General features: G+C 30.7%; 1 protein-coding gene across 3 annotated transcripts in view; it reads right to left on the bottom strand.

Moving 5' to 3' along the window:
* LOC117102019 (poly(rC)-binding protein 3-like) overlaps nt 1-18454 on the bottom strand; it is an 88734-nt gene that overhangs the window by 23358 nt on the left and 46922 nt on the right. For all 3 annotated transcript variants that reach the window (XM_033242231.1, XM_033242232.1, XM_033242230.1), the window contains exons 5-6: nt 15520-15639; nt 3821-3949 (exon numbers count right to left, since the gene is read on the bottom strand). In XM_033242231.1, coding sequence (XP_033098122.1) covers nt 3821-3949; nt 15520-15639 — 249 coding nt within the window. The remainder of the gene's footprint in view (nt 1-3820; nt 3950-15519; nt 15640-18454) is intronic.

Here is an 18454-nt window from a genome sequence, read left to right as displayed (position 1 = left end):
ATAATGACCTAATTAAAATAATACCAATAATATCTATTGAATCAATAGAATTCAATTCAATTCTACTTACAAATGAAAATACACCAATAAAAAGAAATATCATAAATATTATTAATAATAATATAATAATATACTATAATTGGTATCATCAAATATGTAAAATTTGAAAATAAAAAGATTGTCACTATAAAAGAGTAGAATATATTTATTATTGCATTTAAAGGAATCCTGTGATTTTTATCTGGATCAGAAAATAAAATCAGTGCCTTTGCATTAGTGTGCCGTCCTGTATAAAGTTAAATAAATAAACATTAACATCTTTTTTTCTGGCAATATTACTATTTTACTGACATCTTTCTTTACGATATTTGACGGCATGGTGAGCTGATTGTATATTGCTCTTTCAGTCTTACACCCAAAGGGAGTTGTTTTGCGCAAACATAATTTTTTGTGCATGTTATTTGTTGCGTAAATGTTCACAGAGCGATCAACGCAGTCTTTGCGGAATGTCTTAAGAATAAGCTGATAAACATCAACTTCAAACTTCAATCAAGTAAATGAGAACTTAGAGACTTTGTGTTGAATAGAGGATTTTCTTCCTCCACATTACTCAAAGAAAAAAAAATCTATTCACTATTTGTCTCAATATATCTTCTTTAAATATCAAGATCAGTTAAAAATGAGAGTAACTTCAGTGTTAGCAAAGAAAAGATATTGCCAGAATTTGAATATCTATATAAAGAACATAAAATGTCAAGGGAGGTATTTTAAAAATGTAACCAATTACAGAGCTTGGAAAGCGTATAGATTATCGGATTAAAGGTCATCTATGTCAGTAGACAGATACGAGATGCGCACAGCTTATCTGGAAGCTGGATCAGTGTCGTAAGTCTGGTGGAGTGACCACAGAGTTAACTCATAACTATAATTGAGTCCTCTCTTTCTACTCCACATGGCTCCTATCAACAAATCTCTCAAAATTTGGAGACTGCCCATTAGGCCTCGATTTAAAGGTGCCGGCGATTATTTTCATTTTGGCAAACATGTCACCGAAGAGAAATCACTGCTAGTACATCGCACATCCTGTCAATCTCGGCATAAAAAAATATATTCAGATTCGGCACGATAGTTAAAGAGAAATACTGTTTATATATCTTCCTTCGTCTAATTAGATTTAATTGAAATACAGGGTGATCCTGACAAAATCGATTATGTTGAATTTAGTAGGTGTTGATGTGTCCGTGCACAACAACTTATCAATCTCAATCAGTGTAAATCTTTTGAATAGTGATTTCAAAAGGTCATCGAATTGATTGTAAGCGTGTCAAAGTTAATGAACAGATGATAATATCAACGTACAATTGCATACAGAATTAACTTACGTAAAAACAAAGTTCAAAATGTTATATACACATCCCCTACTTCCAGCGAGATACCAAACACCAATTAAGTATGATAAAGTTAATTGCAATTTTTTTTCAAATTATATTTTATCAATGTATTTATTTTTTTTAATTATATGAAATTGATTATACATTATCATACTTGCTATTATATATGACAAAAAGTTAGTTTGTATCTGAAATTTAATTACCTGTCATTTTATTCAGATATATATATTTTAATTTAAAAATTTATATAGAAATAAATATAGAAGGAATAAAAAGAGAAAAAAAGAGGAATAGAAATGTGTATTTGTGATTTAGCCATAATCAAAAGCTGTAATATTGCTTATTGACAATTAAATTGATCTGCTATATAAAATCTTCTCTGACAAAAAATTTAATTACCTGTCATTTTATTCAGATATATATATTTTAATTTAAAAATTTATATAGAAATAAATATAGAAGGAATAAAAAGAGAAAAAAAGAGGAATAGAAATGTGTATTTGTGATTTAGCCATAATCAAAAGCTGTAATATTGCTTATTGACAATTAAATTGATCTGCTATATAAAATCTTCTCTGACAAAAAGACCCACAAATGATTTTCTAATAAAATGTGTGTATCCAGATAAAAACCAATGGCTTCTAGAGATATAAAGTTACCGTAACGGCTTTTAGCTAACATCACTGTTACCATGGAAACACCACCAAGTGCATAATTATCAAGCTTGTTGTATTTACAATGTTTCTTGCGGCATCAAATCGTCTTAGATGACGAATCCCAAAGCCTAAGCTATGGCTGAACTAATGTGGAGGCCTACCGGCACATTTTCAAGTCTGCATAAAAACGTGATTCTATCTTTGGCTCGAGTTTATAACATCGTCATTCATGGAAAATATTCTTTATTCGCCAATTCGTAGGATGATACCATTTACATTTGTAACCAATACACCTGACATTTTTAAAGTCTTGGGTCTTCTAAAGAAATCTGTCAAATGTTACCATTGTACCACTTTGTTACATATTGAGCTGTACACCTACAGTTCATGACCTTTCTCAAAGACCTTCCAGCAATGACAAGCCAATGCGCTTCAGAATCCTGATAAACAAGTCATTAAGCTTTTCAGATTTTCTACACAATTTTTTCTCATCAATGCTGACATGACTACTTTACTTAGTCAAAAAGTCCTGTTGCAATTGGAAAACAATTTGCATGTTGCAAGTTTGAAAACAAACATGATTTTTTTGGCTTTCATAGTTGTTTGGAATGATTTTTGTTTGATTTTTGCAAGACAGCGGGGAGAGCTGTCCCCCACCGTCGGGGAGAAAAATCGCAATTTGTCTGGGAGAAAAAATAATTATATTTATTTTCTACATATTAGTAGACTCTAACATCGATTAAATAAGCCTTTGGAAACCTTAAAATGTCAAAATTTTCGGGGGCTTCATCCACTGAACCACTTTTGAATCCTTTGAAATGGTGCTTGACCAAGCCCACTTAGCTCTCGTCGGGGAAATCTGACCCCTGATCAAACCTGCCCTCACACCCCGTCTGGCAAATCCTGGCACCACATCTCGATACTAGTAATAAATACTCATACACAGGTACTTCATAGTGAGCACATTGTTAATGATTGTTTATGTATGCAATGGCTGGGTGGTTATAATAACATAGGCATGTTGAGACCACTGAAAAAATATGAAGGTTTATTATAAAATCTATTTTACTCATATTCACTATAAGATTGACCATGAAACACCTCATACTCTGTGTACAATTTTTTTCTGCATTAGAAAGAAGAAACAAGAGTAAGTTTACCATGGAGTACATCCAAAATAAACATGGATGAAACAAATTACATTATGAGAGAAAGCCTAGTCACTGAATGGATACCCTTTAGTACACCTTAGATGGGCTAAACGTGGTAGCCACTGTGTTTGTGCTGAACTGTAGAGATCCTTCAGATCTTTGGTCCTCCTAGTTCATTTCCACCATTGCTCTACCAGTGTTTCAGCATTTTTGTAATTGGAAGTTTACAATAGCATATTGTCTTTGGGATGATTTATTTTACCTGTTGGTACTGTGTGTATTATAGCTTATGTGCATTTTAAAAATATAGTTATACCCTTTGGAAACAAGCAGATTATTCCCCCCCCCCCCAAATGTACTGCCCAATTCACCACCAGAAGAAGGACCCACTGGAAGTAACTTAGGTCTATCGTGGGTTATCATTGGTGTGTTTCAACAATCCAATAGAATTGTTGTAAATTCTTCGGTTCAAATTCGGAAAAACACAATCAAATAAAACTTTATTCCCTGACATTGATTTATCCTATGTGAGTGTAAACATTGTTTAAAATATTTAAACTCAATTGATACGCAAAACAGCATCTATATAATGATGATGATGGAGGGTCATTGTCAAACTTACCTCTCTAATCTCCTTAATCTTACACCCTTGCTTGCCGATTAATGAGCCACACTGACTTGCAGGTACAACAAGTTTGAGAGTCACTGGGGGCTTCGGTGCTGTGGGTGACTGCATTGTACTTGATAAATCCTACAAGAAATCAAACAGGACAACATTTTGGGACATTAGATCACGTCTGATCTCATAATAATTAAATGATTTAACTCTAAATTATTATAAAAGAAAACAAATCACAAAAGATAATCACTAATGAATGTATTTCAATAAGTTTCTTATTTATTGATTATTTATGCACCGTGGTGAATACATCACGTTTTGTAGTACGTGGCAATTTCTTTAACAACACATCATATGCTTTATGTCCTTATGAGGAGATGTATGTTATGAATTTTGTACCCTGGGATTGGAAGGCAAGCATATAACAAGAGCGACCGCTCACCAGGTCCGCGCGTTCCTCCATGCTTAAATATGGTACAGGTGCAAGTTATTATATTAGGTCTTTTGGAGGACCTAATAAGATAGAAATTTTTAAATAATTAGAATGTTTATTTTTACAAAAAAAAAAAAAATATTTAGAATGATCATTTGTATTGAGGTACAGTAGTTTTATATGGCAGTAATGCACAGTCCTTGCTGAAACCCCTGTTTAGTTTAGTAGGTGTAGGGGGAACCCTGGGGTCCAACTTAAAAAAAGGGCGATGAACGTTTGTTGGAAATCACCTCTAGTTTATGTGTACAAAATTTCATGCAAGTCCATTCAAAACTGGCGACGCTGGAAGTTTTGGTAACAAGAACAGCAGTGGGGCTCTGGGTTAGCACTTCACGCGGACCAAAAAAGGATTCAAATAGGAAGTTTAACCATAAGAATTTTCCTTTTGCAAATAAGCAGTTGAAAGATAAACCATTATCTACTTAAAACATGTTTTTATGAAAATGTATTGCTTTATTATTATTTGAGACAACATCTTGGACACAAAATTTGACCCATGATCTTAAGTTTGAAGAAAAGCATCTTAAACCACCAAGCTATACGGTAGCTCCAATTCCAAAATACTTCAATTTCCTTCAGCCATTATCTTTATGTAGGACTGTCTCTATCTAGAATACACAACGATTTTTTTTAAAAGGTTATGGTGTTAACTAGAGTCAGTAGTGTTATAGATCTCATTTCATTAAACTATGTGACATTTAAAGAATTTTCACAGAACTTTTAGGAAAAGTTCTGCAGATAAATTAAATTATTAGGGTAAGTAGCAAGATTTATCATCCCCTACTGTAAACTCTGTGCAGGTTTTAACTGCATTATATAAATAAGATATATTTAAGTCCTTAAACAAACCTCTTAACGGAAATAATAAATTGTCTAGACATACACAGACATATACCCAACTGAGACAGGTCGTGATTCTCTAGATAACCATCTACCTGGTCATCCTCATTAATAATTCATTAATTTTCCCTAGATAATAAAATTAATAGGTGGCTTAGCGCAAATAAATGAGGTCCCTATGCGCTTGATGTCCAGCAAACAGACGAAAAAAACCAAAATAAAAACAAGGTGACCACCTGTAAAAGCAAGATTAAGCAAATAACTTTAGCGATTACCAAAGAAGCAGACACTGCAGAGCGATTGCAAACAGGTGGGATAAACCATGCTAACAATATTGAGCAAATAGCTGGACTTCTGCGGTACTACTTATCTTACTTAAGATCACAGGCATTCTGTCATTTCTTCACAAATAATACATGAATGTAATTACATTTTTAACATGCACGCCCCTCCAAAAATTAATAGTGCCTCCCCCAGTCGCGCCCCCCCCCCAAATCAATTGCAAGTAGCTAAAAACCACCTAAAATCACCTTACTTTGCGAGTTAGCACCCCTCAACTTATCATCAAACCCCCATATCAGCACCCCCATTCCAAGACGTCTAGATACGCCACTGTCAATGCACGTATATTTGATGTTTGAAACTTTATTTATTTATTCTGTTTTTATACTGTAGGCACTTTTAGTACTATTGCACCGATATTTAAAGTGGTACAATGAATATCAATAACAAGCAGAGTTGGCGTAGTACAGGTTAGGAGAACATTTATGGTTTTTTTTAAATATTAGGAAACATGAAATGTGCAATGACAGCTTGACCTGGACTGATTCACTTGACCATTAGTGTTTGATCTCCTCTGCACAACTTAGAATTGAACAAACCTCTTTCTAGAATTTAGAGTACAAGAGCTCAGTTTTTGCATGCAATGTTACTACGTTCTACTGTCGGTCTTTACCGCTGTCAGAAATCAAAATATCCCTAGTATTAGCAATACTCTAAAGACACCTGCTTATAAGACCATAAGGAAAAACAAACAGTCAATAACTTTGTAATAAGAAACAGTTACTGTATCTTAATAAATGAGTTCATATGTAAGTCATCTTCAGTTTAAACACACAGACACATCGGTCACTATCATGTGGACATTCAAAGATATTGAAAATGACACACAGAAAACACATGCACACCTGAAATGAGTGATTGACTGGAGAAAGATATGGATACAAGCTTTAGTAAGATGAATCTGCATTAAAAAGATTAAGTACATTATGATATGAAATATTTATTATGTAAATAACATAATAAGACTTATTAACAAATTAACTTGGCAATGCACTTGGAACCAAATAAGTGGTAGAGAAAAAAATAATGAAGAGATAAAGAAAAACGTGAAGGAAAATAACGATAAAAATAAATACGAAGAATAATTTAGTAACCAGTAATGCTTGTGTCTTCATTGTGTTGTTTATTCATTTTAACACTGTATTTAAAACCCTGTTTCTCAAAGCGTTCATTGCACACAAGGTAATATACACTCTCTATTAAGACTGTAAAAAGCAGCAAAAAGATTGAAAAATCAGGGGTCGTCTTCTACGCGGATTGCCTTGCACAAGAATATACAGTAAAGCATAAACATATAACTATTCTTTCCTCTTTCTATATTCCATGTATTGCCCATTTTTCTTATTCCTTAAGATGATCTGCAGATTGTATAAGGCTCTATATAAATAACCTATATTTATACTCTATTATTGGACAGTAGAAAATTCATAAAAAAAATACTTATCAGAAAGCAAATATGGAGTTCAAAGTGTCACTACTTATTGAAACCAATAAAAAAAAACAACATAATTACCAGTACTCCTTGAAATTTGAAACCTGAAACATGCATTTGTTTTTCTACGACTATCTGTTACAATCATATACAGTATATAAATATCCATTCCTATGAAAAATCTGGATTTTAAGTATAATGGAGAAAGTATATTAAACAAAATTGTTTCTTAATATTCATTCATGATTTATTTGATATCCATATAAACAATATACTGTACATCTACTTAAAACTACATTAAAATAATATGCTAAAAATGGCCTAATGCAACTAAACGTCCAAAAGGCAAATTAGACACGAGTATTTAATATTGGAATTAAATATGATGCCTTTTGCATACATGGCTTTTGAGATGAAAATCTTAAAAGTTGCCTGAAGTACGTTGCCAGGTTTTAAGGTCAACTGTCGGTTATGCTCATTAGTGATTGCGAGTGAAGCTAAAGATTGTTTTTGTTCAGGCAGCCAGCCACTGACATTTACTAAAACAATAATTCTTAAGAGTAATAATAATAATGTTAATGTAATACTTAAATGGGGCATAGCTTTACAGTAGCAACGCACTGACACGGTCGGAATCTATAAGCAGCTTTCTGAATAATTGTACATAGATTTTTTTTTGGGGCGAAGTGACAATACTGAATATATGTTTGTTTTACCTCAATTTAAATTTATAATTAAATTGTGGTTGTATCTAAATTTTTATCATAAAATAAAAGAAAAATATCAAATTTAATTAAAACATTTTATAAAAACAAATAATGAAATATGATTTATTATAAAAGGCTTTTAATTAGATTCTGAATTATTTTAATTTACAGTAAAATTTCATATTACATAGATACAGCACATTTAATATATTTGGTTCCACTTTCCAAATACAAATACATAAATTGAACATACATAAAGTATAAAAATATATTACCAGTAACAAAGTACATGAGATATCTGAAAGCTCTTGTGTATCACTGTCAGTTATTGTACGTTTTAATCTTAGCTTTCGCTTTCAATCTTATCTTGAACCCAAGATCCAGACACTATTTCCTACAGCATTTCTATTTGTTTTTTTTTGTTTTTTTTTCTCTAGCCAGTACATATTTTTATGGGAAAACCCAGACATATTATAATAATAATTCCACACAGCATAAAGCCAGGCTTCAAACAGAGTAGATAATTGCGACTTAAACTACATAAACTATTCTGATTTGGGCATGCGCTACTGGTATTACATATCCAGAACAAGCTAATGAAATGATTAATTATTAATAAAACATAGCAGAAGTTAAGTTTGACCAATTATGAAAACTAAAACCAACTCATTTGGGACATGAACCTAAGATCTTCGCATACACAGCAGATGTCTTAACCACTAGACTATGAATACTTTGTTGTGAATCCAAGCGACATAGTAATTGAAAGAAATTTTGGATGTTATAATTGGAATAGCAACCTATAAGTTCCACAATAACAGGACAGCCAACAATGTTTAGATACACCCAATGGCATCAATGCCAGGGGCCCCAGGCCTTTAAAGGGCCCCGGTGTATTTATTAGCATTTTTTGCCCCATACATTTGCTGAGAGGAGCTTTTTAAAGGGAGCATTAACATGTAGGAAAAAAATAAAAATACTTCCTTAAAATGTCAAATATGCGGAATCTGGCAGGGCGTTTCTCAAGAGTCCATAAAAAGCCGATATAGTCTGGGGTCTCGAACCTCTAGGCCACTGGAAACACCCTTAACTATGCAGTTAATATAGTAAATTTAATAATAGTAAGTTGGATTTCAAAAGAGGTATACTTGTAGAAATAGTTTCAAAATTTCCTTAATGTCTTGTTGCATATTGTGACATATATTAAGCACCACACTTGCGCTTTTTTAATCGTGTACATTTTCGTATATAGCAACACTCATCATATGTGAACATATAATATATAAATATAGATATTTGGATGGATAGATAGATTGTGATATAGATGATGAATATTACTTAGCTTTGTGGAGCAGTTTATAAACAGCTAATGAGGCGTAGCATTACACCGCTTGATTGATTATGATGCGGCAGACATTCAACATACTGAGATATCACGTTCATCATCCTCATCATCTACAACTTCAACATACATATCATCATCTATATTTAAAAAACCCATCATCATCATCCGGTACAAGTATCATTATCGTTATTATAATCAACATCATCTTTATCAGTAGCATCACTATGTTATTTTCATCACCATCATTATTAATTTCATTATCTATATCATCACTCATTATCACCATCATTATCATGTCACCTACTATTATTACCACAAACTGTTATTACTATTATTACCATCACAATCATCAACAGTATTGAAATAATTTCACCATCACCATTATCCTCATCATCTCTATTAATATCATCATCGTAACATAAATAATAATTTATCATTGTTACTATTATCATTATCTTAACCATCATAATTATTATCACCATTATCCTCCTCATCTCTATTAATATCATCATCGTAACATAAATAATAATGTATCATTGTTACTATTATCATTATCTCAACCATCATAATTACTATCACCATTATCCTCATCATCTCTATTAATATCATCATCGTAACATAAATAATAATTTATCATTGTTACTATTATCATTATCTTAACCATCATAATTACTATCACCATTATCATCATCATCTCAATTAATCTCATCATCGAAACATAAATAATCATTTATCATTGTTATCACTATTATCATTATCTTAACCATCATAATTACTATCACCATTATCCTCCTCATCTCAATTAATCTCATTATCATAACATAAATAATCATTTATCATTACATAAATAATCATTTATCATTGTTATCACTATTATCATCTTAACCATCATAATTACCCATCACAATCATCATCACTATTATAATTTCTCCTAAAATCACCATTATTCTCATTATCTCAATTAATCTCATCATTGTAACATAAATAATCATTTATCATTGTTATCATTATCATAATCACCCATCACAATCATCATCACTATCATAATTTTTCCTAACATCACCATTATTCTCATTATAACAATCAATCTCACCATCGTAACATCATCTGATCATCAATATTTATCACTATTATCATTATCTTAACCATCATAATCACTAGCATAATTTTTCCTAACACCACCATAATTCTCATCGCAACATCTGATCATCAATATCACTATTATTATTACCATCGTTGTCACTATTATCATTATCTTAATTACCACAATCAAAATCCTCATTTATACCATAATGTATTTTGACTATTTTTTGTTGGAAAAATATAATGTATATTGTTGTCAATGGAAACTTTCGCTACTGTAAATATAGAAAAATATCTTCTAACCAAGGATAACCGACTATTGTAATTCAAGATAATAATTCAAAAGAAAAACAATTTAGAATGTTCTACAGGGAATCCATGACATTTCTCACTACCAAGGTAAGCATTATGGAATAAGAAATATATTGTGAGGATTATAGCATTAACAACATAGTAAGTACCGTAAATAGATCTCTAAATAGAGAGTGGTTTTCAAAAACGTTCTGCAGGTGTAGAACTAACTTTTGATGTAATTTGGTGAATGCAAATTATTATTAATATTATTTTATATAATCAGTTTATTAAAGATATGTGCTATGTAATTTTTTGTAAATTATCTGAATTTGGATGTTTTTATATATTGATTTTAACTATTTTTTATGTAAATTACTTTGTATAATGTATGTGATTTGTTGATATTTATCCTTTTATATTATCCAAATAGCGTATTTTCATTTGTAATAAAACAAAAATTGAATTGAACAATAACAGTGAGTAAAACAATAATATTAATAAATAAAATTAATAAACAGTAATACTAATAATTATATAATTAAAATAACTATAATAATATTGATTATAATATTTATATTTATAATTATTTACTATATATATATTATATTATAAAATAGTGATCACCTCAATGGTGTTTTTCATCAATGCTGTAACAGACATAATAATCAAATTTAAATAATTTTAAACAAAAAATAAAATTAATTACAGAAAATAAAAGGAAAACTAAACCAAATCAAGAACAAAATTTACAAAAATCAAATTATAAAAATTATTTTATGCCACTCATATAGCATGTAAGGCATGTAATTTATAATTATAATTATTGAATAATAGAAAGTTATTTGGCAGCAGAGACTGAGTTATGAAATTAACATTTTCAATGAATCGTGACCACATACATTTGTTCCTCAATAATTCTATTCTGCGATATTATACTTGAAAATGTTTCTAAATTCACATTATTTCCTACCGATATATACAAAAGGAATTTCCTTGCTGAGCACAAGATTAACTCTAGGACCAGCCTATATTCGCATATTGGCCAAAACGAGTGTGTTATCTACACCGGTGCTCTCAAACGAAGTGAGCAGTATGTTAGCTTACGTCATCAGTCGTCAAGGAGAATAAGTGATAATCTTGCATTCATCTACAAAGCTACCGACATATGTCAGTGCCTGGCTTCCTCAATATGTCTTTGTTTCTCTAGTAAATTATAGGCCCACTACCACACAAAAGATTTCAATTTGTCATAGTATTGTGATAGAAATGTTAATAATTTTTAGAATGGGACATTAAGTGTGTTGTATGTGTGTTAAGTAGGAAGAGATTATTAAAAACAACAATAATAATAATAGGAGTGATGTTGCTTACCTGATATATTATCATACCAGATATACAGTACATTCCAAAATGCTTGTGAAAAAAATTTGTTTTTGTGAGTATTAACGGTACGATAATACACAGATAGGTCAAAGCATCACTATTTTATTTTCCTGATGCAAACTTGCATTGAAATAATAATAATAATAAAATCAAGCATTTATTTCGTATATCAATGTAAAAAAGTTGATAATCTATGCAAGCCGACTGTGATGTGTTTGGTTTCCGATGGCGGACAACATTATAGCTTGCATATATTACACTGTCATCATTTCTGACACTGCTTATTTAAATGCTAAATACTAGTTTGTTTTTTTTAAACATTTTTTATACAGTATATTTTAGTCTAGCCATAACATTTCAGTGGTGTGTTTAAAGGTAAATGACTTCAAAGAGAGTTAAAAATAAAAAGGATCTGTGGCCAGATACTATAGGATTATGCGTTGTTTACAGAACTAGCATGTTTAAAATTGATGAAGGAAAGTAAGTTGAAGTAAGCAATGGGGATAAATTTAAAAATGATCAAGAGCTTACAGTAAATTACAGAAAAAGTATGGAAGAGGGATAGTTACTGTGATTTCTAATAATATAATAAAGAGGTAACAAAAAATAACTTGAAAGATCAGACTGGCCAAATCAACTGTGCTAAACTGCCAAATATAATTAGTGTTATATTTAGTTTTATATTCAAAGAAAAATCATCAAAAAGAAAAATAAAAAATAAATTGTTACTACTTCACCACATATCTCCATAATTATACTATTTATAATTATAATAGTAATTATTAAGGCTCATAATTATTATTACAAAATAACACAATAATTTTTGAATGAAATTCAACATTATCCTAATAATAATAATGCTAAGTCTTTCATAGCATATATAGTATTCTTAGGTTTTTATGTGCTAACATACTTGGTTCCCTGAGGGAGTATTCCGTAATGTTGGAGCTAGTAATCAGCAGAATGACATTTGAACCTACTAGGTACCCACTAACACTTCTAGGCGTAGATAGACCGACTTTATGAAGTGGCTTTTCAACAGACTCAAGCAAGTGGCTTGAGTGTGAATTGAATCACTGAACTTAAAAGGGACCTAAAAAGATTTTTTTTTTTTTTTCTAGAGAGGATTTTTTTTTATGTCATTAGTAATAGAATCAACTTTACAATTGGTTTTTGGTAATTTTTCATGTAGTTATTGGCCATTAAGATTTACCCCTTTAGCAGCGTGACGTCGCTAATGTACCCAAAAATCTTATAGCACCGCGTGCAGTGCTATATACAGCACTATACAATCTTTGGTTACAGTATCTTACACAGTCACGTTGCTAAAGGGGTAAAATCGTAATGGCCTATAACTTCATAAAAAATTGCCAAAAAATGATTTTAAAGTTGATTCTATTACTAATGACATAAAAAATCCCCTTTAGAAAAAAAAAAATTTTCTTTCTAGGTCAAATCGCAACCATTGTGCTTCACTCCCACAACAAATAATAATCACAATAACAAATAATACTTGAAATATTTAAAAAAGAAGCAATATGTAAGCATGATTTACTGTACCTCTATATGATAATGTATAATAATTACCATTACTAATTAACCAATGTTCTAGAAAACAATACCATTATGATATTGAATATAATAACAATATATCAATATAAATGTGCCATATAAAGTGATTAATATTTCATTTCTTGGCTATGAATACATTACACAAATATGATTTATGCTGTCCATTAGCAGAAATTAAAATAAGTGTTTGAAGAGGTTTGTGAAGGTGTCAGTTCCCAACAGCGTGGGGATTTAAGGGTGAGGGTATCGCAAGAGGAGGTGTTAAGCATTGAAATGTGTTACTGGAATTTATATAGAGCATGGTAGCATTATGGGACACATTATCACCAATATATATTTGAATATTAAATAGTTCAATATTAAATTTTAAAGTCTGTTTGTTATAAAATCTGGGGAAAACTCAAACATTCAACTAAAATGTTTTTAAATGTTTTCATCTGTGTTTCATTGGAAGAAAATCATTTGCCTATTTACAGACTATTATGAAAATCCTTCCAATAATTATCTAATTTATAGATCAATTAAGAAAGATATAGCAATATAAGTTAATTGGTAAATGAAACATTTTATTGTTTAAATATTTAATTAAAAGCTAATACTTAAAAATACAAAATAAGTAATTCAAATATTTAATATTAAAAACAGTGTATCTTTACAATGTGGATGATATCTTAGGATTTATTTATTGATTATTATTTATTTCACAGATAAAAAAAAAAACCATTAAGAAGACAGTTACTTGGGTCTTAAAAGGTTTGCATAAACATAAAGATTATATCTATATTTCAATTGTTTTCAATCAGTCATCAACATTATGCGTAAATCTCGCCATCATGCATGTTAATGTGCGTTAACTACTTTGGAAATGCATTGCTCCGCATCTACACAGCTAAAGATCAATATTAATAATGCATTCCAAGGCTTTCAATTGCAGACATTTACACAGCGCTTGCATTGTGCTCATATCACACGCTATCAAGTGTTTGCGCACGTGGCATTCTTCCGGTCTACGCTGTTCTAACAAGATAGTATCAACATCGCTTTTAATGGTAATGTTGCTATGGTGACCGACTAAACTATTTAAAAAGTCTGTATAAAATCACTTTTTGCTCTATCCTACAAAGTATTCATTAAAAAAAACCACTGATAGTTGAAGTAATAATAGGTAAATTATTTAAAAAAAATTTCCACAATGTTTTCATAATGTTGAGTTAAAATAAATGATTGTAAATAAAACATACCAGAATATAAAAGTAATTATTTTTTCTAGGAGGAACTATTTAGAATTTTATGAATTGTATATATCTTTTTCTTATTAGCTTTCATGATTTGTTTTATATACTGATCCTTGGTAAACTCTTCATTTCAACCATATTTTGTATTTTGAGTATTTCTAAACCATATAAAAAAAAAGGTTTATCAAATAAATACAATTCCATCTACAAGTTGTTATGGTGTACAATATACCCACTTCTTATAATACTTTATTTGTTCTATCTTCAACATAAGCAATATGTCTACATGATATATTGTATTTAATGTGGATACTTTTTGTGATGTTTGGGGGAAACTGGTTATGGTGCATTGTACTTTAGTAAGACATTCATATTTCTATTTTTTATTTGATATCAAAAGAAAACACATTTAAAAATTAATAATGTTTTAATTGTGGTCACTGCGAATATAAAACTATTAAATCTTTCCAATTAAAATTGAGCATCGATTTTCAAATGAGAAACATGGTGCAATGTACTGAGAGCAGCTTAGCTCAGTCGGCTAATCTGGTGGTAGCCACGTGTGTGCGCTGAACCGTGCGGATCTCTAGGTCCCCAGTTCAATTCCATCGCTGCCTCTCCTTGTGTTTCAGCTGCAGGGCTGAAACACAAGTACAATAGTGCACCATTTTTCGGATAAGACATTTAAGCCGTTGGTCCCGCGTGCATTTGTGGCTCATGTGCACGTTAAAGAACACAGTACACTCTTCGGAAAAGAGAAGGGGATTGTCTCTTGGTGTGCTGCCCATTCACCGCCAGAAGGACCCTGCTGGAAATAAGTCTTCTTCTGGACTTACCTGGGCTATCCTTGGTGTTTACACTGAATAAATCTAATCTAACATGAAATTAAATATTCATCTTTATCATTCATAACAAAGTAAACATTTTATTAAGTTTAAAAAATTTAATCAATATAATTGTAAATTCTGAAGTTTACCTCCTCAAATTTATTCGTAATCATCTTGAAAGCTTTGATAATAGAGTCCGTTGATCCCGTTATTGTGACGATCCTCTCTGGGTATGTAGTTCCGTCAGATATGTTGATTCTAGCTCCACTCTGCCGAGTTAAAAAAACAATTTAAAGGACATTAGCATTGGAAAGAAAGTACATTTGAATCGGTCATATAATGGATTTAGATTCGTTCGTAAACCATACAAGTACATTGCATTTAATGAGGTAACTAGTGTTTGATAATATTCAACTGGGTCTTGAACCTGTAACTTGTAAAGTATATTGTAACTGTTATTAATGAAACATTATTTTGAACATTAGGAGCGAGAATTGCCGACAAAACGAGACCATTATCAACCAAGCAAATACAGCTTTATCACTAAATTCACATTTCCTTTGGAGTTTTATTGTATTCTAATCTTACAACTTTATTTCATGTTATCCATAAAAATATTATTCTTTGAAGTTGGATTATATCTATATCTCAGAATAATACTCACGGCGCCATTAATAAAACATGATGATGAAAAATAATTGGTAATGATAAACAAAGTAGTAAAAAATGGAACCTATCACCTCGTATAACAAAGATAATTTAAATTAACTCAATAATTGTTTATGATCCTTGTGGTTATTCTGACAGTATGATGTGTATAAATGAAATTGATATCTGAGAAGAAATTTTGTCTAAAAGGACAATGCTACTTTACTGGAAATTTCCACAAGTATTTCAATAATTATCATCATCATTACCACCAACTATCTTTATCATCATCATCATCTTCATAAAATCATTATCATGATTAGATTCACTATTGATAACTTTTGACCCATGTGCCCAAAAAAAGAAATAACATGATTACCATTAGGACAAGTAATGTTGTTGTCCAGGTTCACAGATATTTTGCAATCTGAGTTGGTCGATCTATGGTTTATTGGTAACCATCTAGTACCCCATGAATTGGGCCACAGGGTTAGAATCCAAGGTTCAGGTATCAAATTTACTAATTGAATCAATTTTTAACATAAATACATATTTTGAAGTTCCTCCTTGGTAAAAGAAAAATCAAGATTTATGGTTTCGGGCTTGTAGTGTTATTATAAATATAAACCCCACTATTTCATGATATTATAAATATAAAAATAATTATTTCCTTTTCATAGCATTGTTGACTTGGACTAAATATTACACTTTAAAGAACAGTAGCATCTCTACGTACTGTAAGCTCTCAATTACATGTTTGCATTAAAACAAATCTTTTTCTGTTCTAACCCAAGACATTTGTGAAAAAGCTTTACAAAATTAGGTCATGAATTAAGACCATAGCTTGATTTATTTAATGGGTGCTCTAGATGAAAGCATTTAAAAAGTGCATTTCATGCCTTAAGATAACAACACACAGAGTAATATTTGTTATCATTGTCACTTCAATTACGACTCCTCGGGTCACCTCATATGCTTATGATGGGACATCAAATTCATTAACTGAGAAAAGGAAAAACAATTTTTAAAATAATCAAACAATGTTCCTGAATACGCATGCAAAATTAACCAAAGTACACCGAGAGTTAACCTGACACAATTCTTGTAAAAACTCACTGACAACTATAAACTATAGAGGGCGCCATTTGATTGTGAATTTTTAAAACTGCACCAACAAAATATTATACATAATACCTGCATCATAGTATTGATAATAGTTCTTAAACATAAAAAAGTGAATATTAATATTAATCAATTTTTAATCTCTAATAATGAATTTTGTGCTACATTTTCAAATCTTAATTTTTTCTTTCAATTTATCTATAATTTCTTTACATAATAAAGTTAATAGTCCTACAGTACTGTATTAATACAGTAGTATTAATATATTCCAGTCAAACTGCAATTGGCAATGAGTGCGTACCCTTACCGAAAAAGATTAATAATTTTAAGGAGACAGTTGAATTAAAAAATAACTAAATTAAACTAAAAAATAAAAATAGATTTTGTTAATTCCAAAGCTTCCATTTTTTAATCCTTAAATTCACTGAAAATACTATAAAGACTTTGTGAAGTTTTTGTAAACAATGAGATTTTGAAATCAACCAAAGCCTCTCAAATTGAGACTAATGCTTTGGACCACCACTGGGAGCCTTACTTCCCTCTGGCTACAGACAAATCATAATTTGCTCACATGGCCCTCTCAGTGCATTTTCCTCCTGCATTTTTTAAATAATTTTATATATCCATCACTCATTATTTAATATGTATAATGTTTTGCCTAGGAAATCAAATTATGCATAATTTATCAATTTCCAAAACCACTGAACAATCAGCATATTACTTGACTGTGGGCAAAATGCTGCATAGGAAATTTCAAATAACATGTTTTATTTAAATCATAGAAGGAAAATACTCTTACACCTTGTAAAAGAGGCAATTAAAGACGAAGGCTGCAGCTTAAAATACATCTAGCAGCCCCTCAGGTGATAAGCTAACACACCTGAGCCAATAGGGAGATTCACAACCACACATTCTCCATTACGAGTGCTTATCATAACAATAAGTCGTCGTGAATATATTTTCATTGGCAGATGGGTACAGCTTGTTCTAAGATTTCTATTGTAAATCAAAGGTGAACAAATTACACCATTCAAGATTGAATAATTTCTAATAATGTCATAGTTTACTACTAATTGAAGATAAAACAATCTAATATCATATATTTATGTTATACACTACTTAGTAAATCAATATAATTAGTAAGATCTTAAAGAATTAGGAAGAAAAACAGTGGAATGATCAGGTGGTTGTTAGGATCTTTGACTTTATTTTTAAATCCAGAAATATGATACAGTTTATCTTTGGTACCTGAAAATTTGGGGCGGTCTCAGGGTTCAGTCTCAAAAGAGGGTTAGCTTTGTGTTAAAAGATTGA

The sequence above is a fragment of the Anneissia japonica genome, unplaced genomic scaffold (assembly GCF_011630105.1).
Source record: "Anneissia japonica isolate Jap-2015-1 unplaced genomic scaffold, ASM1163010v1 scaffold997_len2565447_cov190, whole genome shotgun sequence".
In the NCBI taxonomy this organism is placed as follows: Eukaryota; Metazoa; Echinodermata; class Crinoidea; order Comatulida; family Comatulidae; genus Anneissia; species Anneissia japonica.
The sequence above is the reverse complement of the archived record's forward strand: the minus strand, read 5'-3'. Positions and strand labels throughout refer to the sequence as shown.